Source organism: Pan paniscus, chromosome 1 (assembly GCF_029289425.2).
Source record: "Pan paniscus chromosome 1, NHGRI_mPanPan1-v2.0_pri, whole genome shotgun sequence".
In the NCBI taxonomy this organism is placed as follows: domain Eukaryota; kingdom Metazoa; phylum Chordata; class Mammalia; order Primates; family Hominidae; genus Pan; species Pan paniscus.
Genome location: NC_073249.2, coordinates 172,779,472 through 172,805,669, shown reverse-complemented (window position 1 = coordinate 172,805,669; position 26,198 = coordinate 172,779,472). Strand labels below are relative to the sequence as shown.

The 26,198-nt window shown below is 39.7% G+C and overlaps 2 protein-coding genes and 1 pseudogene across 6 annotated transcripts in view; 1 reads left to right on the top strand and 2 right to left on the bottom strand.

Annotated features, from left to right (window-relative positions):
- Positions 1-515: 515 nt before the first annotated feature.
- On the bottom strand, positions 516-22,200 carry TMEM59 (transmembrane protein 59). Of its 4 annotated transcripts, none has more exons than XM_024927228.3 (9): positions 21,759-22,118; positions 17,408-17,440; positions 16,027-16,132; positions 14,464-14,558; positions 12,148-12,300; positions 10,502-10,583; positions 9,536-9,617; positions 5,385-5,493; positions 516-1,148 (listed from the first exon to the last, which is right to left on the bottom strand). In XM_024927228.3, the coding sequence occupies exons 1-9, from the start codon at positions 21,945-21,947 to the stop codon at positions 993-995; spliced, it is 1,005 nt and encodes a 334-aa protein (XP_024782996.1). In that variant the 5' UTR covers positions 21,948-22,118; the 3' UTR covers positions 516-992. The 4 variants fall into 4 exon arrangements, with proteins under 4 accessions (XP_024782996.1, XP_024782990.1, XP_008966113.1 ...); XM_024927222.2 differs by having other exon boundaries at positions 9,536-9,620; positions 21,759-22,108; XM_008967865.5 differs by lacking the exon at positions 17,408-17,440 and having other exon boundaries at positions 21,759-22,200.
- On the bottom strand, positions 1,155-5,378 carry LOC129393179 (putative uncharacterized protein encoded by LINC00269; annotated as a pseudogene).
- A 157-nt stretch (positions 22,201-22,357) lies between the features above and the next one.
- The window catches only part of TCEANC2 (transcription elongation factor A N-terminal and central domain containing 2), a 55,379-nt gene continuing 51,538 nt past the window's right edge, over positions 22,358-26,198 (top strand). Inside the window, exons 1-2 of one of the 2 annotated variants that reach the window (XM_003814999.6) lie at positions 22,358-22,517; positions 23,140-23,283. In XM_003814999.6, the coding sequence (XP_003815047.1) occupies positions 23,182-23,283 (102 nt within the window). In that variant the 5' untranslated portion in view covers positions 22,358-22,517; positions 23,140-23,181. The remainder of the gene's footprint in view (positions 22,518-23,139; positions 23,284-26,198) is intronic. The other variant, XR_008619872.2, reaches the window with a different exon arrangement.

Here is a 26,198-nt window from a genome sequence, read left to right as displayed (position 1 = left end):
CAGGAGAATCACTTGAACCTCAGAGGTGGAGGTTGTAGTGAGCCAAGATCATACCATTGCACTCCAGCCTCAGCAACAAGAGCAAAACTCCATCTCAAAAGATTCTGGTGTATTATTATTATGACCTGATATCATTCTAATATTAAGCTCTGTATTATTGCAGGTAAAAATAAAATGAGTTTTTGCCAAGTAAAATTTATACTTAATTCTGCATCACGAGTCTAATTTTTAGTATTAAAATGAAGTTTTCTCTGAAAATATGTTTACCTTATACTTCATATGCTATCTAACAGAGAAAAATAGTTCTTTGGAAACACTCATCAAACAAAAACCTATAGCCTGTGCAAAATAACATCAAATGTACTGCTGAGAGATCAGTTTTGCATCAAAATGGTCCCTGACCATCACATTATAAAGCAATAGCAATAAACACAGAACATTTCATAATTCTTATCTAGGTTGGGCAGGAATAGGAAGGAAGGTCTAGAAAAATCAGATACTCAAATTTCAGCACATAATTATTCAAATAAAATTTTAATGATTTCAGTTCCTGAAAATGTAGTGTCATTAAAGGTCATTTCCTGCTAAATTTCAAATTACAGATTTGTGGGCCATTCCTGAGCAGAAGCATCATTTCTACTAAATATTCAGCTTGTTAACTAAGGTAACTGACAGTATCATGGCAGGAGGTGAGAAGGAGCAATGATCAGCTCATAGCTAAGAAAAGGGAAAAAAACAATAACCAAAGCAAAAAACAAAATAGCTACAGATATTAGTAAAATAATAATACAATCCCAAACATCCACCTCTTAAATTACTACAAAAACAATACCAATAAAGTTATAGCAAATACAGTCTTCACAGATTTGAGTAACTTTATTTGCATTTTATAGTGATTTCTTAAGGCCTATATCCAATGAAACCATTTTAAAAGCTCTATGAGGAGTGGAATTTTAGATGTCTATTACACTTGTCTTTTAAAAGAAAAATGCTTAAATTTCAGAATGAGCAAGATTCACTTTTGTAGGTAGAGGCCCTGCTTCTTCATGATCTTCAGTTTTAGATCTAACAACCACAAGAGAAGAAGCTGGATATCTGTTTAGCTTTTGTTCATTCATAAACTCCAAGTCACCATAGATACTCAGCTTCTGCAAAAGAAAACCAATGTACATTAGTAGTCTGGATAATTAGGAACCTCTCCAAGTTAGTCTTTAAATAACAATTTAATTTATAAATAGTTGGTAAAAAAAATTCTATAAAAACTTTAAGAAAGAAGAATACTTTTTCTCAAAGTGTTGTAGGTATGTGATTCAGCTCCCAATGGATGGCCAAAGAAAGCTGTTCCACGTCTCAAGTTAAAATCCTCAGGAGTATAACAATTGGGTATCAAGAAAAACAGCTATGGATGCCTTAAGTGATCAAGTCCTTCAACATCTTAGCTCTCCTACCAAGTGGTAAAATAATTTGGTGCAAGTTTTTCTGCTCCTAAATGTTTTAGCTGAACATGTATGGAAAATGATATATAAAGTTCCTTAATTGTTAATACCATATACAAGAAGACACTAAAAGAACGAAAGCATAAAACAGAATCACTGCAAATGTCATAAAACTCATTGGAGAATAATAGTAATATCTAACATCTTTTGAGAGTAGGTAGACTTAGATATATGTATGAATGTCTCTGTCTCTCTTTTTTTTTTTTTTAAAGAGACGGGGTCTTGTTCTGTTACCCAGGCTGGAGTGCAGTGGTGTGATCATAGCTCACTACTAGGCCTTGAACTCCTGGGCTCAAGTGATTCTCCTGCCTCAGCCTCCTGAGTAGCTAGGACTATAGGCATGCACCACCATGCCCAGCTAATTTTTCTTTTTTCTTTCTTTCTTTTTTTTTTTAAATGATGGGGTCTTGCTATGTTGCCTAGGCTGGTCTCAGACTCCTGGCCTCAAGTGATCCTCCTACCTTGACCTCCCAAAGTGTTGGGATACATGTGTGAGCCACTAGGCCTGTCCGTATGTATCTCTTAAAGGCAGAAAAGCAAAGTGAAAAGTCTCCACTAAGAAACGGCGTAGGCTGGGTGCGGTGGCTCATGCCTGTAATCCCAGCACTTTGGGAGGCTGAGGCGGGCGGATCACTTCAGGTCAGGAGCTCGAGACCAGCCTGGCTAACATGGTGAAACCCGGTCTCCACTAAAAATACAAAAAATTAGCCAGGCATGGTGGTACATGCCTGTAATTCCAGCTACTCAGGAGGTTGAGGCACAAGAATCACTTGAGCCCGGGAGGCAGAGATTGCAGTGGGCTGAGATCGCGACACTGCCCTCCAGCCTGGGGGACAGAGTGAGACTCTGTCTCACAAAAAAAAAAAAGAAAAAAAGAAATGGTATAGATTCTGTTGTTAATCTACTCATACGGCAACAAATCCCTGTATCCAAAAGTTAGAAACTGAAGTGCTGATATCACTGGCAGGACAACTGACTAGATTATAAAGCAAGAACTCCACAGAAGTACCCGATACTGGAAAGGTGTTTTTAAAAGATGCTGAATAAAGAGCACCTTCAAGAGTTTATCAAAAGTGACACATGCTATCCTGGCTGGGCGTGGTGGCTCAAGCCTGTAATCCCAGCACTTTGGGAGGCTGAGGAAGGTGGATCACCTGAGGTCAGGCGTTCCAGACCAGTCTGGCCAACATGGTGAAACCCCATCTCTACTAAAAATACAAAAATTAGCTGGGTGTGGTGGTGCATGCCTGTAGTCCCAGCTACTAGGGAGGCCGAGGAAGGAGAATCGCTTGAACCCGAGAGGCAGAGGTTTGCAGTGAGCCGAGATCGCGCCACTGCACTTCGGCCTGGGCGACAGAGCGAGACTCCATCTCAAAAAAATAAATAAATAAATAAAAAGTGATAAAGTGATACATGCTATAACATGATGAACCTTGAAAATATGCTTAGTCAAAGAGGCCAGTCACAAGAGACTACATATTGGCTATCTAGGGCTGGAGGGTGAGATGGAGGTGGGGGTGGTGCAGCTGCTGCTGCTTGGGAGAAAATGGGGAGCAATTACTAAGAGTATAGATTTTCTTTCTGGGCTGATGAAAATGTTCTAAAAGTGATTGTCACGATAGTTGCTTACTCACACATGTTTCAGATGTGTTCTACTGGACTGTTGCCTCAGGGGAACAACTATCCTGCAAGGAGGTGCCCCAGTACCTTAAGCTTTTCCAGTATGAGAGTAGCTTTAAGACAAGTTCAGGCCAGGCGCAGTGGTTCAGGCCAGGCGCAGTGGCTCACGCCTGTAATCCCAGCACTTTGGGAGGCTAAGGCAGGCGAATCACTTGAGGTCAGGAGTTCGAGACCAACCTGGCCAACATGGTGAAACCCCATCTCTACTAAAAATACAAAAATAAGCTGGGTGTGGTGGTGTGCGCTTGTAGTCCCAGCCACTCGGCAGGCTGAGACACAAGAATCGCTTGAACCCGGGAGGTGGAGATTGCAGTGAGCTGAGATCGTGCCATTGCACTCCAGCCTCAGCGACAGTGCGAGACCCTGTCTAAAAAAAAAAAAAAAAAAAGTTCAGTGGTTGATGGGTTGGACATGGATCTGATGGATCTGATATAGCAGGCCTCCATAAAACTCAGAATTCACATGTGACCGTTGGCTCTGGGGCACTGTGAAAGAAAAATGTTCACAACTCTACCTAACAACATTTAAAGATCTTGAAGCAGCAACCAGGAACTGTTTGATTTTATACATCAACATGAAAGAAGCCACTGAAGGGAGGTAGGAGACTGAGGAGATGTTGGTTAAAGGACACAACATTTCAGTTAGATGGGAAGAATATGAAGATACATGAAAATACTTTGTAAATTTTAAAGACTATATAAATGTTAGTTATCAACATTATCCTGTCCCAGTTTCCAGGTACCTACATCAATTATATCACCTTAATAAAAAGATTAAGTGTAATATTATCTTAATCATTTTTCATGTGCAAATCATATATTTAAACATCTTTATAGTCTATTAGGATAAGACAGTTGTTCAAGCACCATGTTAGGCACATGCCAATGGCTTATTATTAGATTCTAATTTCTGTCTTTTCTCTTTTTCTATGGTACTTTGGAGGCATAAGAAAACTAAAGTTTATTTCAGTTGGATTAGATGTTGACAGCCATTATTATTCTATATTTAGTTATATAAATACTTTTCTGTTCTTGAAAGCTAAGTTGAATAATTAAATTATAGCCTTTCCCCCAAACAAAATTCCTTTACCTTAACAGTTATATTTTTTGGGCCAGTTAAATTTTAATTACCAAGGAAGTCACAATGTCTCCCATCTCTTTTGGGGTTAGATACCAGAATATAACAACTCAAAATCAAACACTCCAGCATTTTTTTTTCTTTTCTTTTCTTTTCTTTTGAGACTCAGGGTCTTGTTCTGTCACCAGGCTGGAGTACAGTGGCACAATCCTGGCTCACTGCAGCCTCAACCTCCTAGGCTCAAGTGATCCTCCCACCTCAGCCTCCTAAGTAGCTGGGATCACGGGCACGCACCACCATACCCAGATCATTTTTATAATTTTTCATAGAGACAGGATCTCATCATGTTGCCCAGGCTGGTCTCAAATTCTTGAGCTCAAGTGATCCTCTTGCCTAGGCTTCCCAAAGTGCTGGGATTAGAGAGGCATGAGCACCACACCTGGCCCAGCGCAGCACTGCTCCTTACTATTGTGGTAATTAATTTAAACTATTAAGTGGTTCTACAAGTCTTCTCTCTGGCTGGGTATGGTGGCTCACACCTGTAATCCCAACACTTTGGGAGGCAGAGGTGGGCAGGTCACTTGAGATCAGGAGTTCAGGACCAGACTGGTCAATACGGTGAAACTCCATTTCTACTGAATATACAAAAATTAGCTGGACACGGTGGCGCATGCTTGTAGTCCCAGCTACTCGGGAGGCTGAGGAAGAATCACTTGAACCTAGGAAGCAGAGGTTGCAGTGAGCCAAGATCCTGGCCACTGCACTCTAGCCTGAGTGACAGATGAAACTCTGCCTCAAAAAAAAAAAAAATTCTTCTTTCCCATGTATCCCCTAGAAACTGATGTCAACAGGTCTTTTCAGTCTTAGAGAGTCAGAAAGAGACACCGTTCTCAAGCCAGTCAACATATATGTCACCACAGTAGTTAGCATCACAGAAAGCTGAGAACAATTCTTGTGCTGCAAACCTGTAATTTTTATGTGTGCCAACCTCTACCACATTAAAACCACCACATCTTCTCTCTTTCTATTAGTAGAGAGGCCTTGTTTTTCCAGCTAAACAAATAAGGTGTTTAAAATGATATATCACAGGGCTCAGTCTTCAAATGGTCTAAGGGTTAGAATTAAATTTACCTCAGAGGGAACATACTGCTCCACAGCTGTAGCAACAGTTGCACAACAAATCCAAAGCAATACCATCACCGAGAGGACAAGAGTTGTAGTTAAAATCCACCCAGAGTTACTGGAAAAAAAAATCAACAATTAGTTATATTAAAATTTTATAAGAAACAGGAAATTCTTAATTAGTCAACCTTATGTACTTAGCTCAACAGTACAATTAAAACTTTGTTGGTTATCTTTGAAACTATTAAAAAACATACTTATAGAAGGAAATATTATACTAATAGCTATTACATTAGGTTGGCATAAAGTCTTTTTCCTCCACTTCTAATGTTTCTGTAACATGGCTATATCACTTTTGTATTAATAATAAAATCAGATATACTTGACTTTCTGCTAAATATATAAGGCAAGTGAAAGTGTCCTGTAAATTGTACACTGTTGTACAAATGTCATATATTATTTTGCAAGTTATTACGATACTTGCTTTAAGAAAACCAATATACCAAAAAGTTAAGGTATAGAATAGGTAAATTTAAAATGATCATTTGTTTTATAAAAGAATTCACACCAGGCTTCCAGAAGTCAGTTTCCCTAGAATACTTTACATATTCAATTTGCCATAATTTACTTATACTTCAATTTAAAAAAGCACAGCTATTATAAGGCATTCTGTAACCATTACAGCATATCTCAGTAAAGAGATAGTTATATTTTCCTTATAATTAAAATATCTTAAGACAGAAGGCCAGTTATGAGAATCAGCAATTAGAGATTTTTTATTTATTTTTATTTTTATTTATTTTGAATTTTTATAGAGACAAGCTCTCACTATATTGCCCAGGCTGGCCTTGAACTCATGGGCGCAAGCCATTCTCCCACCTGGAGTTTTTTTCATAATTGACCTATTAAGATTCAAAGAATAGGAAAAAGTCAAGCCATTTTTAAATAATTAAAAGTCTAACTCTGACAAACTGTGTAATACAGATACTCCCTAATTTTCACATCTCTGCTCATCCAACACTGCTAGTAAGAGATCTATACTTACCACCCTAATCACTCGATAGTTTGCCAAGACTTGAACATGCAGTAAGCACAGTCATTGTTTGTCTGCCAGCAAAAGAGGTGGACTTTGGAGAATGTATTGCATCTAAAAGCAGGGAACTCCCATATGATTCTTTAAGTATCCAATTTAGAAAGATAATAGAGTAAAATATGTTTTTAATGAGCAAATACCCACTTTCCTCTCCATGTTCCAGCCCTAAGTAACCTGAGTACTAAGGAATTTACCACAAAATGAGGATATATTTGATATCTAGATTCCAGTAGCAACTACCTAAGCCAGAAAACTGGGGCTCATCCCTTCAATCTCCACAACACAACAATGACTAGATCCTACAGATTTTCAACTATCTCCATTATCTCTTGTTCTTATCTACTGCCCTAATCCAGACCTCATAATTTCTTCCCTGATTTACCAAAGTTCTCCAACCTGGTCCTCTAATCTATCCTTCACATAGAAGCCTCTTCTTGACACTTATGTTCCTGATTCTCTCTATTCCTGTTTTCCCAGTTCAGTCAAATTTCTGACTCTCCTTATCCTCCATATATAGTAATGTACCCTATACACATTGAGCAGGAGGCCAGTATATCTGAAAAAAAAATTTTAAGTAAATCTTCTGCTATAACTAGCAAAAATTTCTACTCATCACTTGAGATATTTCTATCTCACCTGTCAATCCTCCCCTTGAAACCTCCAGTAGACTTAAATACAGTCCTTATATGCTGTGTATGAGACATGTGTAGGACTGTGTGTGTGTATAGCAATCATTATTGTCCATGTCTGTTTAGATCTGAGAACTCCTGACATCTTTACTAGGTCTCAACTCCCTAGCACAGTGCCCGGCTCCTCAAAAAGAAATGCAAGTGAAGAAAGAGTGACCTCAATTTCCATTCTGGAGACAAGGGTGTCTCTTTAACAGCTACGACCAGATTCCAATAACTGGCTGAGTGATTCTGTATGTAATCATGGAAAAATCATGACACTTTAGGAAGTAAATAGTTACAGCAGAATAGGATGAGCAGAAGATGTACAGTTAGAAAAATTAGGTTTGAATTCTAACATAGTGACTGTATAACCTTGCGAGTAGTCAATTCACCTCTCTAAATCACCACCTACTTATCACAGGGTACTGTTCTAAAAGTCAAATGGGATCACTGAAGGGGAAAAAGCATTTAAAAAAAGAACACTTAAAAAAATAATAAAATTTGAGACAGTCTCGCTTTGTCACTCAGGCAGTGCAGTGGCACGATCACAGCTCACTGCAGTCTCAACCTCCTGGGTTCAAGTGATTCTCCCACCTCAGCCTCTTGACAGCTGGGACTACAGGTGTGTGCCACCATGTCCAGCTAATTTTTTTATTTTTTGTAGAGATGGATGGGGTCTCACTATGTTACCCAAGCTGATCTTGAACTTCTGGGCTCAAGTGATCCTCCCACCTTGGCCTTCCAAAGTGCTGGGATTACATGCATGAGCCACCGCACTCGGCCAAAAGAATAATTTTTATTCAAATGTAGGATCCTATTATAATTTATATTTGGGCACAAAAACTTCTAAGAAATACATTTCTATAAATACATTATAAAGTTAGTTGCTTCACAAAATTACTTTTAAAGTGTAAGATTTAAAAAAACAACATAGCATATAATGACAAAATGTTAAAGGTCAATAAATCACCAATAATATGCCAGGTAGTACAGTACTGGGAACTGTAACTTAAGATTAAATAATTATTTAGGTTTCACAGAACTATCAAACTGCAACAAACATCCTAAATACTGGAAAGAAAAACTGCCCTTTTTTGGACAAGCTCAAAACCAGGTTTAGAAATGAACGAAGGATAAAATTTAAAGTTTAATCCTTGTTTTCTCACATAGTCTTTAAACATTTTGCTTAGTAAAAAGTATTAATTTGTAAGGTCCACATAACTGTAATGATATATGATAAAACCTCTCAAGAAACTGTTTCTATAAGAAATTACAGGGAGCATGTGATTTGGACTACTGCAGTTTTATACTTGAGATAGAACAGTCCACTAGAATGAACACACTATAAAGCAGTAACTTGTTTACCACTCACTGAAATGCTTGACCTGGTATCTGACACAGAGTAGGTGATAGTCAATAAGTGGTATGGCCCACTATCTTTCTCTTTTTCCTTTTTTTGTTGGGGGTGGGGAGGAGTAAAATGTGGGGGAGGGACCATATCTGAACTCCTTGGAGAAGAGGAAACATGCACACTTTCATAAAACCTGCCTCTCACCCTCATAAGGCTTCATATTTTTTCCTAGGAGGGCATATGGTACCCCTACTCTCACTTGCCCACTTTACCATTACCCTTAAAAACTCTTGGCACAGAGCTGATATTCCTTAGTATAGAATACAAAGCCCTTCTTAATCTAGAGTCTTTATCCAGCTCTTCTAGCCTCAAATCTGGCCATGCAGATAAAAACAAAAACAAAAATCTGATCCCTAAACCATTCAAACATACTTATTTTATTTTATTTATTTTATTTTTTGAGACAGAGTCTCACTCTGTTACCTAGGCTGGAGTGCTGTGGCGTGATCTCAGCTCACTGCAACCTCTGCCTTCCAGGTTCAAACGATTCTCCTGCCTCATCCTACTAAGTAGCTGGGATTACAGGCATGCACCACCACGCCCGGCTAATTTTTGTATTTTCAGTAGAGATGGGGTGTCGCCATGTTGGCCAGGCTGGTCTCGAACTCCTGACCTCAGGCGATCCACCCGCCTTGGCCTCCTAAAGTGCTGGGATTACAGGCATGAGCCACTGTGCCCGGCCTCAGACATATGTTAAATTAAAGCTTAATTTAAATGTGTGGAGAAGCACATTCAACATAAATCAAGAGATTCTAACAAGAAGAATGCTCTTGTACTGTGAAAAAAACTACCTGCCTGGGTTTTATTCAAGTAGTATGCCTACAACCTTTTAAACAAACTAAAATATCTAATGTACAACTTTGGAAAGGAACAAGTAAAAAGGTTTACTTTTGAGGTGCTAATTTTAAAATAATAAAAAGTAATATATCTCTCTGATACAAGCCAGATTTTATCTGTTATACACATAATAAAGAGGAATACATACAGAGAGAGGCATCTTAAAAAGCCATCACTTTCTCCATCTTCAAGAAAATTCCTGTGCGCTTGTGAATTTCTCATTTGCAGATCTGCTGAAATAGTAAGTATGAGTTTATTATATCCTATATTCCAAAAGCTAGTCTCACATGACTACTTCTAGATATATACACTTTACAGATATCCAATTGTTTTTGTTTGTGTCATCTGATACATTTTATGTGTACCAGTTTCTCTAGCACATCAAAACCAAATGAATATTCTATCACATTATGAGTTTCCTGTTTTATTTTCAAATTCTTATTGACATTGATGCTTTCTGCTTAATTACATGTGAGCTTGGATTTGGTTTATTCTAATCTAATTAAAGTTAAAGATGGTCTTATGTTATGTGCTATCATTATCTATCCACTCCCACCCACCAAAATAAATTAGAAGGCTAATTAAATCAGTATCTAAAATAAGGTATGAGGAAATTTCACAAGGTGAGTTCTGCTTTAGCTTGATGTTTTATGTTCTTATAAGTCAAAATTCACTTCTAACATGGAAATAAAAATAGAATGGGGACTCTCACTTTTGGCATTTTTCATTATTTGATCAATTTATTGGGAAATACCAGAATATTTGATTAGTTCATGCTCAAAACATCCTTTGAAGCAAACTAAATGTTTTTAGAATAGTGATTTTCAAAGTGTGGCCCCCAGGCCAGCAGCATCAGCAAAATCTGGAACTTGTGAGAAATACAAATTCTCAGATCTTCTCCCAGACCTAGTAAATTAGAAACTCTGGAGGTAGGGCCCAGCAATCTGTGTTTGAACAAGCTCTCCAAACTGTAACACACATGAAAGTTTGAGAACCACTGTTTTAGAAATTATCTGTTTATGTTCCATCAGTGTAAAAACAAACATGACCAACTCTACTACAACCAGATTTGACTGCTAATGTTTTTATCTAAGCTACTTAAAATAAAACTTACAGGACATTTTGCTTAGAGATGATTCTCTCAAATTTGTAGGCTCCTGCTCCAAATGTGGTGCATACTGGATTTCTGGCTTAGACTAAAATAATAATGAAAGCAATTAAGTCATTTGTACTTATTTAGCTTTTTTCAGTAACAAGTTCTAAAACACATCATCTCTTTAAACATTTAAATTGAGAAAAAGTAGCAGAAATACTGTATAAAAAATAAAACACATTAGCCACAATATATTTTAATTGCACTTCCTAAACATCAGAGCCAGTGCCTTGCAAAGAAACAGATTTCTGGCAGATTTATGTTAGTTTAACTTCCTGACAACGTTTTTTTTTTGTTTTTTTTTTTAAAGGGAGAGGGGGACAAATCATGACATACTACATTAAATACTATACCTTGCAGAAATGAGTTCTAATTCTAGTTGATCAGGAATAATTTATCAGACTGCCAAAACTTTTGGCTAAATACACATTATCTCTATTTATTCTCATATGAAACATTCTATTCTTCCCTAAGTATGAGGAATCCATAAATTACAGCCAAACACTCCATACTTTTTACATCTTGTGTATAGTTCTGATCCTCTAGAATGGGGGTTTCTGCATCCCAGTTATGCTCAAATTCACACAGACTTTAGAGAGACACAGAGCTAATCTCCTATCTAATGAGGAATGAATGAGGGCTTCACTCTGAGAGTCAACTTATGCCTTGAGGTAAGTAGCTTTACGACATAGAACTTGTTCATGAATTTAAAGAGAAAATTCCTGTGTTTTACTTATTACCAAATTAAGTAGAGGGGACCCAAGGTTCAGGGGAGTGCTAAAAATCACATACTAGCCATACATTAAGCCACTTACTTAGCTACAGTCCTTAAAAGGTTTACTTTATTACCTGAGAGGAAGACAGTGCCACAGCATAAACTCTGTTGACTGGTAAATTTGAGGAATTCAACTACTGAATTAAAAGCATGGTAGGGTAGTATATGGGCCTTGGTGCTAAAGTGCCCTGGGTTTGAAGCTTAATTCTGTTACTTATTGGCCGTGAAACTGCAACAAGTTACTCTCACCTTCCTCATAATAAAACAGGAATAATACAACCTCATAAAGTTGTTTGAAGATGTGAGAGAATATATCTAGCACAATATAACCTCCAGGGAATAACAGTTATTATCATGTGGTAAACGATGAGATAGGAGACATTACTTCTCTAGGCAAAATACTTCTTCAACAAGTTCTCTTATTAGAGTCATGAGTAAAAGCACTGTAAAAAACTAAAAATTATGTCATATTGCTTTTATCTGATATCCATATGTAATCATATATGGCCACTATTTATGTTCGAAGTATATTAATTATTGTCTCTCATATTTAAAAATTTCATTTTATCAATTTAACCACCATAAAATTTAAAAGACTCAAGAGTTCTGGTTACATAAAAACTAATGGGCTTTAGATTAGGCTTCTAACAGGCAAAGGGAAGGGTAATAAAACTGATGTCTAATATTTTAATGTAGGGCCAAATAAGTAATTATTATTTGATGATAAATATTTGTAAGTGACTGAGTATGGTTCTATGCTGAAACACTCATTTAAGACATATACATTTACTGTTGTTAGTATTTAGATGAATCCATGAAGCTCAGTTGTCACCTGGAATATAACTATTTTTCCGTCATCGGCTTGAAGATAAAAAGTCCATGAAGAGGTTATGAAGCTCTGTGCGGAGTCCATCATGTCACTCCAGAATGACCTCACCAGAGTTAGAGGAAAGAGTAGGTGCATTTTTGGCATCAGGGACATAAGCTAAAAATAAAATAAATAATGAGAAATATATTATTTTTATATATGTATATTCAAAAGAACAATATAATCAAGATTACTCCAATCCTTATTGGGACAGGATACAAACAATTAAATACATCTACCATAATCAATAGCATTAGAGTAAACTCTTAGTTATCTATGCAAATGATGGTAAAGCTTAAAAACCAAGGCTACTTTAATTTGCCACCAAACACACTTACTAGCTACCTGTCACCTCTATCAGAATAACAGGCTTTTGAATTAAGTCCAAAAATAAGAAGACTCTTAAGATGTAATTAAATAAGGACCAGCAAGGCCTTAAGGGTAGAACGGGAAGGGACAAATCATATCATTCTCATCTTTAATGCTTTCATCGAGAATAAATCATGCTATAATGAACATCAATGGAAAAGAGGATGGAAAAAATCAATCAGAAGAATATATACATAAAATGGTAGACATCTGACAACACGGCAGGGTGAAGGGAGTATTTATGGGCTGAGTATATGTAGGAAGCTACTGATAAGATTTTAATGGCCCAGCGTGGTGGCTCACACCGGTAATCCCAGCACTTTGGGAGGCTGAGGCGGGTGGATCACGAGGTCAAGAGATGGAGACCATCCTGGGCAACATGGTGAAACCCGATCTCTACTAAAAATACAAAAATTAGCTAGGCGTGGTGGCGCACGCCTGTAGTCCCAGCTACTCAGGAGGCTGAGGCAGGAGAATCCCTTAAGCCAGGGAGGCAGAGGTTGCCGTGAGCCAAGATCACGCCACTGCACTCCAGCCTGGCGACAGAGCGAGACTCCATCTCAAAAAAAAAAAAAAAAAAGGATTTTGACAAATGATATCATCTTTCCTCCAATTCTGATTTCTTGACTTCTTTAGCAGCACTGGGCCTCTCTAAAGCACAAGTGTGGGATGCCATTTACTAAACTCTAGGGATAGCTTTGGTTCTGCTTTGTTTCTTTTTTCATTTGTTTTTTTTTTTTTTTTTGAGACAGTGTCTCGCTCTGTCACCCAGGCTGGAGTGCAGTGGTATCTATGGTAGCACTTGGGCCCAGAAGCTTGAGGCCAGCCTGGGTAATATAGTGAGATCCCCATCTCTAAAAAACATAAAAATAAAAAATGCATATACCTCTTAACTCAGCAATTCTAGCCCTATGATTTTATTCTACAGGTATACTCACAAATGTGCAAAATAGGTATCATTTACAAAAGAAAAAGATTAGGAACAACCTACATGTTCACAAATAAGGGACTGCCTAAAAAAATTATAATGTATCTACACAGAATATTATGTAGTAGAAAAAAATTAGTAGAAGCTCTTTATGTATACTTGTATTTACAAAATATATGTGTACATCCTTGTATACGCATAACATATCTATGCATTGGTAACCTTGGCTACATTCACGAGGGAAAACTGAGTGGCTAAGAGACAGGGGTGGGAGACTTTTCACTATATGTATACTCTTTTTATCTTTTGAGTTTGTACATGTGACTATTTCCTGTGCAAAAATCAATAAAATTAAGAAACTTTTCCCAGTATGTCTGGAGAATAGAGTATGAAATTCCCTTGTCAGGAATTTTAAGAGATGGCATTGGAGAAGTAATCAGGAGTAGGTTGTGATAAACAGTTTGGACTTAAATCTATATGTAATTGGGAGCTACTGATTATATAAGACAGGAGAATGGCATGATGAAATTTAGAAAAAAAAATCTGGACACAGCAAAGGATGGAGTTAGAAAGGGTTAAATTAGAAAAACAGTTTGGAAGTTAATTTAAAAATACAGACAAGAAATGATTATCTGAGTTAAGGCAATGGCAACTGTCCAATGGGAGTTGGGATGGAGAAAAAGAACTCTGAAATAATTCCTCTGAGCCTTGGTTTTTTCATATGTAAAATGAGGGTAATATCTTCACTGGAATGTGAGAAGAAACAAAATAAGATTATGAACGTAAGCATAACTTTTAATAGTAAAGCATTATACAAAAGCAATTATTCAACTGACTTTTCTATTTGCAAACTAATTTTGTTTGCTGAAAGCCAAATATAAAATATAACACTAAAATAGGATCAAGTGGGTGATAAACACTTCAAGCAATACAAGTCAGTGCCATCTAAGCAGGCTAGTTTGAAAGGCAGTATTGTTTCGTACTTGTTCTTGTCTCAGTTCAGCGAATGGCAGCTGATTCTGGCAACCAAGATGGCAAGCATATTGCTCATCAGATTGGGAATATGCTTCTGTACATGCTGTAAGAGAAAAATAGTCAAATTACAAGAAACAAAAGAGAAAGGGAAAGAGGAAAGAAAAGGATTTGGCATTTTATTAAAAAAAATTTTATACTTAAAAAGATTTCATCAATGTGAATTTCCAAATTTGGTAATATAGTAGTAGGAAATGTATCTTTAACAGATTGTCTCCCTACTACAAGTCAAATGTTTTACATACAAATCTATTAATTATACACCCAGGCTCTGGCCACATGATGACATTCATATAAGAGGATCCTTGTGTGGTGGAAAATGCACTGGATTGGCATCCTGAAGATGCCACTCAAAAAGGTTTAGTTCCATCATTTGTTGGTGTGTGTGACCTGAGCTGAGCAGTTTAACCTCTGACTATTGATTTCTATATGTGTAAAATAGAAATACCACAACCTATTGCATAGGGTTGAATGAAATAATATATTTTAATGATTTATACAAATATAAGGTATTATTGTTAAGAACCAGATCACTCAGTTAAGAAGTAAGGGTATGCACATGGCAAAAGAAAAATAAAACAATCAGCCTAACATCTGAAAGTCTAAGAAAATTGAACTAGAAAATGTTCTACAGCAGATAATTCTAATGTTGAAATGGGTCTCTACCAGATATACTCTCATTTAGTTCATTAAATCCATTTCCTTCTTGTGATATAACATTTTATCACTATCCTAATTTTATTTTTTCCCAACTCAGTAATGCATTTGTAATACACTTCTCAGAAGTGCTAGATAATAAACTGGACAGCATTATGCATATATAAAGATGATCAGTTAGGAGACTAAGCCGCAAAAATACGGTTATGATATCAAAGACTGTATGTGAGCCATGGCATAGTGATAGGGGAAAAGGTGCCTCCTTCTACACTAATAAACAGTGTAACGAGTGGAGAATATTCCATTATAGTTATTTAAAAAGTTAAACGTCAATTGTGTCCTGATTATAGGTTTCTTTTATTAAACATATTGCTTTCAGCAAAAAGAAAGAAAAGTGGTTTAACAGATGACAAAGCCCTGGCTACTTATTTTAATGGCCTGACCAATGAATAATATGCTATTAAATACTGAGTCAAAGGCCTGATTCAGTAAAAAACTTGGAGATAAGTCGATGAACTTATGATTGAAAGGTTTAGGAAAATTATACTATCTGTGAAAAGGTAGTAATGAATTGTGAGTAGGGTAATTATACTGCATTTGTCTGACAGAATGCTTGGTTAAACAAAGGTGTCCTATTCATAGCAGAAAATAAACACTGTCTCAACAAACAGATGAAATTTAAAGCCCATGAAATTTCTAGCAGCAGCTACGAAAACTCTTAGATCCATAATAATTACAATATGTTAGATGACTAGTTTCAACAGTGTGTTTTCCATTTCCTAAAGAAAATACTTCAAAAGCTTATCACAAAGAAAACAATGTTACATACAGCTGATGTCGTTAGCATAGCATCTTACCAGATTCACATTCCAATTTAGTTCGATTTAAGTCAATTCCATCATCCACAAACTGACAAATTGAAAACAGCCTGCAACCTCTCTGACATGCGTACAACTCCTCTTCCTAGGGAGTTCAAGAACAGGAAGGGTTACCAAAAAATAGTATTCTTTTTTCCTCAGGGGAAAACAGGTTAGGAAGAAAGCAGTTAGTAAAGTTTATTACAAATCGTCCAATAAGTTTCACAACTGAAAGAAAAAAATGATAGGAGCCAGTTGATACTCAAGACCTTTGCCATATAGAGGTTTTAGTTCCTTATTTTAAAAGTGATATGAAGAAAAAAGCCTAGTAGGTAAAACCACCACCCTTTTTCCATTTTCTTTGGTTACAATCTGTGGGGGGAAAAAATTAAAAATAAAACTAATAGTGACAGGCCAGGTGCAGTGGCTCACACCTGTAATCCCAGGGCTTTGGGAAGCTGAGGTGGGAGGACTGCTTGAGGCCAACAGTTTGAGGCCAGCCTGGACTATATAGCGAGACCCCGTCTGTACCAAAACAAACACACACAAAAAAATAACTGGGTATGGTAGTGCACACTTCTTATCCTAGTACTCAGTAGGCTGAGGTGTGAGGATTGTTTGAGCCCAGGAGTTTGAGGGTACAGTGAGCTATAATCACACCACTGTACTCCAGCTTGGGGTACAAAGTGAGACCCTGTTGCTTAAAAAACAACAACAAAAAAAACACAACGGTGATATAACTAGAACTTTAACAGCGATAGGAGTAAGCAAATACCCTAGGACCAATGGCATACTTCTGCCACATCCCTGTTTATATGAATCACCAGGCTTATCAGGAAAAGTATCAGACTAGCTTCACATGGCAAATGGTGACACAAGGGCCTGATAAAGTAAGGTATACATCTATAAAAATGTTTATATGAAGGGATTTTTTTAAACTGGGCTTACATTAAATGAAAACACGGGAGCAACAGTGTGGTATATGGGAAAGGACACTGCAATCAGCCAGACCTAGATCAAACCTTTTGGGTGAGTGCATAAGTTATTTTACCTGTCTAAGAATCTCAGCTTTCTCATCAAAAAAGGAGAGAACAGCCATTATCTCCAAATTCCTCAATAATTTGGAAGCTATTTCCAGTACAGTGCCTGGGATGTAGAAGGTGCTTAATAAATGGTAACAGTGTTAATAGATTTTTAAAATAGAAAACAATTACAGGCATCAATGTATATTTGTGAAAGCTTAAGATAGGATGGACATCTGGTTCTTCATTACTGTAAAATATTAACTGCTTAATAAGACTAATGTCTTCAGCTGTTTTCTTTGATAAAATAAAAGTATTTAAAAAAAGCTATTGCATATGGGGGAGCCCCCTCGACTTACTGTGTGATCCACTGTGTACAAACTGGCAGACACCTAATAAGGAAACAGCATGTGCATATACCAGTTAGCAACCAATGGAATACAAGCTATATATTTCTTTCCAGCAAAAGGATTAGTAAAATTTATGCAGCAGCAACAATCCATCAAGAAGAGATGGCTGCAGTCTAATATTAAATATACTTTATCATACAACTTTGAAGGTAGCACACTTTTGGACCTCAGTTCCAGCTGCATTTACTGTTAAGATGAAATTGAAAGAATTTTAACAATTGAGATAGATTTCATATCTGAGTAGCTGTTGCAGGCTTTGTAAAACAGTTAAAGAATTATTTTATGTCTCTGGAGCACCACATATTTCCTTATATTGCACAAAGGAAGCATAAGCTCATTAGTATGAGCTATACCACATGCCATTTCATTCTCAGATATGCTTTCCTTTAATAAGTCATCCAGTACCAATTTCGGAAAACCATATGGTATGGTGAAAAGAGCCGAGGTTTCAGGAATCGGCCCTGGTTTGAAGCTCAGACTTGCCACTTACTCTGCACAACCTTTGACAAGTTACTTAATCTAATTCCTCAGTTGTAAAATAAGGACAATACTCTTACATCAATCCTAACTACTATTCATTTATTTTCTACTGCCTGTATAATTGCAGAGTGTCAATCTTCACTATTAGGAGAATTATATATTTATATCCACAATAGCATTACTATTATGTAGTACTATCTAACAGACAGACATATTTAATGAGCATCCACAATGTGCCAGGCACTGTGTTAAGACTTAACAAATTATGAAACATCTGGTATGGAGTAGGCACTCAACTGGTAGCTATCAAGAATCATATCTTTATTCTAAGTATTTCATGTTATATATACAAAAATAATGATTTCAAGTAAATATTTCATGCCCTATGTATCCCAAATGACTGGCAAGTTTATATAACATGTATCTCCTCTGATTTAGGACACAATAAATAGTGCTTCCACCATATGAAATACCAGCTAAATTCATAATTAGAAGGTCCCTCAATGGTACTATTTAGGCCAGGCACCGTGGCTCATGCATGTAATCCCAACACTTTGGGAGGTCAAGACATAAGGACCCATTCAGCCCAGGAGTTTGAGACCAGCCTAGGCAACACAGCAAGACCCTGTTTCAATTATTTTAAATTAAAAAATAAATAAATAGAAGTTAAGTGATCAGCAAGGACAAACAGTAATCAAGGAGCTGGGAATAAAACCAGGTCTGTATGGTTCTAGAGACCACACTCCATTAAAAAATGACCAGGCTGGCTCTAATTAGCTTTTTTATTAACATGATTTATGTCTCTTGTTTTTTCGACCGAGATAAATTACACAATTGCACTTCTGTAGATAAAACATAGAATAATTTAAAAATAACTACTTACAAACAGGTATTCTACTTTCTTGCAACAAATAATTAGTTCTCAAAAAGTGTCTGAGATTTCTTTTTTTTTTTTTTTTGAGATGCAGTCTTGCTCTGTCCCCCAGGCTGGAGTGCAGTGGCACAATCTTGGCTCACTGCAACCTCCACCGCCCGGGTTCCAGCGGTTCTCCTGACTCAGCCTCCTGAGTAGCTGGGATTACAAGCGTGCGCCATGTTCGGCTAATTTTTGTATTTTTAGTAGAGATGGGGTTTCACCATGTTGGTCAGGCTGATCTTGAACTCCTGACCACCCAGGATCCACTCGCCTCGGCCTCCCAAACTGCTGGAATTACAGGCGTGAGCCACCGCGCCCAGCCTAAAACGAGATTTCTATCTCGTTTTTCAAACGCTATGTGAGTTTGAAAATTCATCTAATTTCTTACAATACACAGTGCTTTTTCCTGGAGCACAAAGCACAGAGGAGAGCCAATAGAAATCAGTGACATAATTAAATATGTTTCTTTCTTTTTTTTTTTTTGATGCAGAGTTTCCCTCTTGTCGCCCAGGCTGGAGTGCGGTGGCGCGGGCTCACTGCAACCTCTGTCTCCCGGGTTCAGGCGCTTCTCCTGCCTCAGCCTCCTGAGTAGCTGGGATTACAGGCGCCCGCCACCACGCCTGGCTAAATATTTTTGTATTTTTAGTAGAGACAGGGTTTCACCATGTTGGCCAGGCTGGTCTTGAACTCCTGACCTGAGGTGATCCACCCGCCTCAGCTTCCCAAAGTGCTGGGATTACAGGAGTGAGCCACCGCGCCCGGCATTTTTTTATTTTTATTTTTTTGAGACACGGTCTCATTCTCAGACTGGAGTGCACTGGTGACATTTCGGCTCACTGCGACCTGTGCCTCCCAGGCTCAAGCAAGCCTCCCACCGAGTAGCTGGGACTACAGGTGCTCGTCTCCACGCCTGGCTAGTTTTTTTTGTTTTTCTTTTTTTCCAGAGACGGGGTCTTGCCATGTTGTCCAGGCTGGTCTCAATCTCCTGAGCTGAGGTGATCCACCCACCTCGGCCTCCCAAAGTGCTGGGATTACAGGCGTGAGCCATCGCACCCGGCCGAATATGTTTAATGCAAGTTTATTAATAGGAGGCAGCATAGTGTAGCCAGTTTTAAGCTGAATTCCTGCTCCACTATTTCTTGGGTATGTGACCTTAGGCAAGTCACTTAACCTTTCAGAGCCTCAATTTCCTTAATTTTAAAACCCTACTTTACAGGGTTGTTGTGAGAATTAGGGATAATGGTATGATAAATCTCCCATCACTCTGGCTAACAGTGGAGTCTATATAAATTTCAAGTCCAGGACCTATAGGGAGCCAGATGATTTGGAGTTCTTTGTGAGAAAAGCTTTAATAAATAAGTAAAAATAGTTTATAGATATAACACCAATTGTTAGAAAATAGTGGACATTATTAAAGTACCTACAAGTTCCAGGAAGGTATCCTTTCAAATTATTTGATTATTTTCCCAACATTCTGGTTTATACCACAAAATTGCCAAGAAAATCCCAAAAAAGGAAAGAAACCCTAGAAAAACAGAAAGTAAGTCTCAACCCAATTCCAGGCCAAATCAATATTAATGAGCTTCTTCATACAATCCTCTTAATGATGAGAAGTTTACAAGAGGTGAAGAAAAATAACGTGGTTAGAAGCAGTATTCATTGATTTAAGTCTGAAGTTAAAACTTCTCACTTCTTTCTCGATCGTTACATAAATCTCTGGAAAAATTTAGTAGAGTCCCCTCTCCCACACTTTTTTTTGAAAATTGATAATCTCCATGCAGTTTAAAATCCAGCCGTAACAAAATCTGAAAAGTGCCGGCACTTAGAACTTTTCATTTCAAAGACCTGAAAATACTCGCCAATATGGAACATCCTAAGCTTCACTGGAACTGTCTCCGTAGCCACTCCAGTTTTAGAGAGCAAGGAGGTCCAGCCACAATGGTTAAGCAAATAGCATAGAGGAGATGAAGGAAAAACGAAGAGGAAACCACCAGCAACATCAACAAAAGCTCTCATAAAACAACGTGGGGGAGGGCATATACTCAAATCATACATGGGAAAGGTGTGGTGGGAATCATCAAGCAATTTAGAAAGTTGAGTAAACAGAGTTCTTAGGCTGAAAAACCAACGTGAAGAGGGTTAGGTATGTAATTAAAAGAAAGGGGGGAAGCATAGAGAGGAGGGCCATTCCTCTCTGTAAGCTGCGAACCCCCTCCTGTCCACAGTCTCATTTCTTCACCCACTCCACGAATTCCCCGTTTTCTGCACTGAGTGGTCAGTTTCTGGTAGGCAGACACCTAATTGCCTCTTCTCTAACCCAGTCCCTCTTGGCAGCGTCTTGGACACAGTAACTCAACATAGGCAGACAGCATTCCTGAGCGTCTCGCTACTCCCTGAGCTGCCTTCGTGACGCTTTTTATACCACAGTGGAATCGTCTACTTGTCTGACTCCCCGAAGACTGCGCTCCTGGCCCCGAGAGGCGCTTAGTAAACAAGGGTTATCAATCAATCATTTGTGGACTCGCGTATCTGCGCCTCCCTTTCTACAACCCCCCCTTACGCTCCTTAAGGTGAGGACCCCGCATTAATCATCCATATCCTCCCCTATCCTCCTCCGAGTGCTCGACTCCCCTGCAGCCCGGCAAGCTCCCAGAGGAAAGGGACCGCGTCTTTCTCATCTTTGTGTCCCCCAGCCTATCACAGGGTAGTGCAGGACAAACTTCCGGTAATGACAGCAGAAATGGGGTGCAGGCAGGATTAGGGAGGAAAAGAGGAGCTACACAGATGGGAGACAGCGATTGAAGGGCCGATTTAACAGCCAGGTTGCCAGAGCCGACATACGTGTGGGGAGCCGAGAAATGGGCTGCAAGGGAAGGGTCGCAGCCCGCTCCGGACGGGCCCTACCTTAGGGTAGGTGTGCAAGGGGTAGGTCAACTGACAGGCCCGGTGGCAAGACGCCGTATCACCCAAGACCGAGTCAAATGCTTCAGCCGAAGCGGTCCCCGAACCTCCGGCCAAGGCCATGGTCAGCAGCAGCAGCGGCGGGAGCCCCAGTTGGGTCCTCACCCAGAGGCTCCCCTTCGGCGCCGCCATCTTGTTCCCCTCTGTCACAGCAGCTCAGCTTGTTGCTGTTTTCTTGGAAGGGTTTCCTCCTCCTCCTGGGGCCAGCCCCCTTCTCCGCCCCACCGACCGTTGCTTCCGCCTCCGCCGTCACTTCAGCTCCGCCCTCACCCGCCTGAAACTGCCGCCTCCTACCTCACCTCTGGGACTACGAACTTCTTCTCCTAGGCTGGCGTGAGGAGGGGAATTCAACCATCGCAAGCGTTAGCGCGAAGCGGCGCCTTCTGACTTCTTCCTTTCGCGGGGCAGACTGGGGCATGTAGTTCTCCATAGGCGGGAGGCGCACGGTGCTGTCGGGAAAGTTGGTCTCGGAAAACTACAGCCGCCCTCAGCGCGCCTTCCGCCCGCATTTCTTCGCAGTGCATTCTGGGGAATGTGGTTCGCTGTGGCCCAGAGGCGCGAGGGTCGGCGGAGTTTCTTCAGAGGAACTACCGCCCTGGGAGGAAGCGTCTGTTTAGTTTCAACACAGACGACTGGGCTTGGGAGCCTACGAGGTTGCAGTCTGGAGGGCGCCAACAGCAGCTACCAGGGCTGCTTTTCCTGGTGGGTCTCACGTCAGACCGTTGTTGGGTGCCCCTACCCGGGCTCCTGAGTGCTGAGAACGAGGAGGATGGGGTTTCTCCTTGTTCGGGGATCCAGAGATTACAGCCGTGGGTAGGGTCCTCTGACCACCGAGCAGTTTGTTCCAGGGGATGCTGCGTATTGTGAGACCCTCTGCTGAGTTCTGGAGGTGGTTGTCGGTTGCTGATTACCAGGGCAACCCTTGGGATTATGGCTGTGGTGAGGTGGTTGTTAAGAGGGCGTCACTGAGCCTAATGTAATCCTAACCCTTTCACAGCCCAATCTTATTTGGAAGAGGGCTTAGGTGCACGCTCTAGCGGGGATTCCAATATTGGGCCAATTCCCCCAATATTGGAATCCTCGCTAGAGCGTGCACTTCTGGAAGCTAGGAACCTCCTAACTCAGGACGTAGACTGATGATTGATTACAGTTTCAATTCTTCGGAAGATCTTTCTTTTAAAGAGAAAATCTTACTTCCTGTCAATTCCACTCGAGGCCCCATAATTCATGAATTCTTCCAGAGAACTCAATTGTGTTACTTTGGGGAACAAATATCATGGCAGTCTTTAGTGAGGTTTTAGAATCTGCCCTCTTTCTTGACCAGAACACGCTGCAAGCACGTCAAGGTAGTCGGAGTCCCCTAACAATGGATAAATTCGTCATTCGAACGCCTAGAATCCAGAATAGCCCTCAGAAGAAAGATTCTGGAGGAAAGGTTTACAAGCAGGCCACGATTGAATCTCTGAAGGTGAGAGGGGATCTGGGGCTAGAGGAAATGTGCAAAGGACTGATAGCAAGGTGGTGCTAGAGGTTCTGTTGTGGAAAGACCTATGAATTATTTCTTGTTATGCCTCCTCCTCAAAGTGTACCTGACCACTCCTTTGTTTCGCCCATAGCTGTACAGACTTACATTTATAAATTTCTGCTACACCCCTGCTACACCCTTGTAATCACTCCGGTTTACACCATGTGTGCTAGCTCGTAGGACAAGTCCCCTTCATTGATATTCTTTTGCAAAATGCAGTCTGTTAGGAATGTTAAAGTACCAAATATGATTCTATATACCTACCCTGTACAAACTCATTAAGGGGTGGGCTTTGATGCTGTTCTCTCACATCTGTCACACTGCCCAGAACTGTATCAAATGGCTTTACAGCTTCAGCTGAGACTGGGAAAGAGGCTGTTTTTTTGTTGTCGTTGTTGTTGTTTTTGTTTTTCAGACAGGGTCTCACTCTGTCACCCAGACTGCAGTACAGTGGCACGATCTTGACTCACTGCAACCTCCACCTCCCGGCTTCATATGATCCTCCTGCCTCAGCCTCCCAAGTAGCTGGGATTACAGATGCCTGGCTATTTTTTGTTTTTAGTAGAGATGGGGTTTCACCATGTTGGCCAGGCTGGTCTCGAACTCCTGACCTCAAAATGATCCACCCGCCTCTGTCTCCCAAAGTGCTGAGATTACAGGCATGAGCCACTGTGCCCAGCTGGAAAGAGGCTGTTTTAATGAGCTCTTGCTACATTGAAGTCAGTCTGATGTCTGCAAGCAAGATGCAAAGAGTAGATACAATGTATCAATCAACATAGTTACCCAATAAATGCTAAAGTAATTATTTTACTAAAACAAAACAAAACAACTTGTACTTAGTCCCCTTTGTCATCCTGAACCTTGCCTCTTAAATTTCTGACTTTTTCATTTTCTTTTACCAATTTTTCTTCCTCCACTAGGTTCCTAATGTTTGTTCTCCTCAGAGTTCTGTCACATTTTATGTATTTGGCCAGGATGACATTATCCATTCTTTAGGCTTTCTGTGCTAAAACTGCCAAACCTGCACCTCCAGCCTAGGTTTCAGAAGGTGGGAGGAGGATCTGGGGCTAGAGAAAATGTGCAAAGGATTGTAAGAGCAAGGCAGCATTCTGAGTACTTGACATATACTCAGTTGGACTCCTTTTCTGGATGTCCCACAGGCTTAGGAGACCCATATTGGAAAGCAGTGAAGGAGAGTATAAACAGGCCTTACTGGTAACTGGGTGATCTTTAGTAGCAAGTCAGTCCCTTCTCTAAGACCTCAGTTTCCTCATCTATAAAATGTGGAGATTGAACTATATCAGTGTTTCTTCAAGGGGTGCTATTGTTGTATGGGGCAAGATAATTCTTCATTATTTGGAGCTGCTGGTGGTTTACAGGATACTTAGCATCCCTGGCTCTCAGGCACTTAATGCCAATGGCACCTCCCATTCTGATAACTGAAAATGCCTTCTCATTTTTCCAGACAGCACTTGATTGAGCCCTACCAAACTCTAGATGATCTTTAAAGTCTGTCCTAGTCTTGCAGTTCTGTGACTGCATAGAACACATTCAAGGTTTTCAACTGTCTCTACCTTGTCAGAATATTCATGGATAATTGTACATAGCAATGATTCTCAATGAGGGATCATGTCAGACTCTCTCCAGGAAAAAGGTGGGAAGGAATAGTTGAACTACACATACACTCACCTACACCTACAAACACCCATATTCTTTTCTTTTCTTTCTTTTTTTTTTTTTTGAGACGGAGTTTTGCACTGTCGCCCTGGCTGGAGGGCAATGGTGGGATCTCGGCTCACTGCAACCTCTGCCTCCCTGCAACCTCTGCCTCCCTGGTTCATGCGAGTCTCCTGCCTCAGCCTCCCGAGTGGCGGGGATTACAGGTGCCCGCCACCACACCTGGCTAATTTTTTGTATTTTTAGTAGAGATGGGGTTTCACTATGTTGGCCAGGCTGGTCTCGAACTCCTGACCTCATGATCCACCCACCTCGGCCTCCCAAAGTGCTGGGATTACAGGCGTGAGCCACGGCACCTGGCCCAAACACCCGTATTCTAATATACCTCCTCCTACCGCTCTCCCCTCTGGGTTCCTGCTCGTGCCCTAGTTGAAAATCACTATGTGTGATGATGAAAATAAATGATGTGAAAATTATGGAATAAGAATAAAACAACAGGCTGGACTCAGTGGCTCATGCCTGTAATCCTAGCACATTGGGAGGCCAAGGCAAGTGGATCACCTGAGCCCAGGAGTCCGAGACCAGCCTGGGCAGCTTGGCAAAACCCCATCTCTACAAAAAATACAAAAGTTAGCTGGGTATGGTGGGGAGCGCCTGTAGTCACAGCTACTTGGGAGGCTGAGATGGGAGGATTGCTTGAACCTGGGAGGTGGAGGTTGCAGTGAGCCAGGATGGTACCACTGCACTGCAACCTGGGTGACAAAGTGAGACACCATTTAAAAAAAAAAAAAAGAATAAAACAACAGGCATATTTAATAACATTCCCCTTAAATGCATTAGCTTTTCTTCCAAACCTGTTCCTTGTTCTCCTGTATTAATGTATATCCGTATACCAAGTAACTGGGACTAGAAATCTAGGAACCATCCTTAACTCTTTTTTCTCATATCCAATTTTCTTTTTTCTTTGTTTGGTTTTTTTTTTTTTTTTTTTTTTTTTTTTTTTTTTTAGGGTCTCGCTCTGTCACCCAGGCTGGAATGCAGTGATGTGATCATGGGACTATGATCACATCATAGCTGGGACTATAGGCACATGCCACCACACCTGGCTAATTTTTTTTTTTTTTTTTTTTTTTTTGTAGAGACAGGATTTCATCATGTTGTCCAGTCTGGTCTTGAACTTC

Excerpts from the sequence above, each read along its gene's own strand:
- TMEM59 (XM_024927222.2), bottom strand. The coding sequence starts at position 21,947 with ATGGCGGCGCCGAAGGGGAGCCTCTGGGTGAGGACCCAACTGGGGCTC. Across the intron at positions 10,584-12,147 it reads GAAAAATAGTTATATTCCAG|TCTAAGCCAGAAATCCAGTA; the intron begins GTGACAACTGAG and ends TTATTATTTTAG. Across the intron at positions 1,149-5,384 it reads AGCAGTATGTTCCCTCTGAG|AAGCTGAGTATCTATGGTGA; the intron begins GTAAATTTAATT and ends TTTCTTTTGCAG.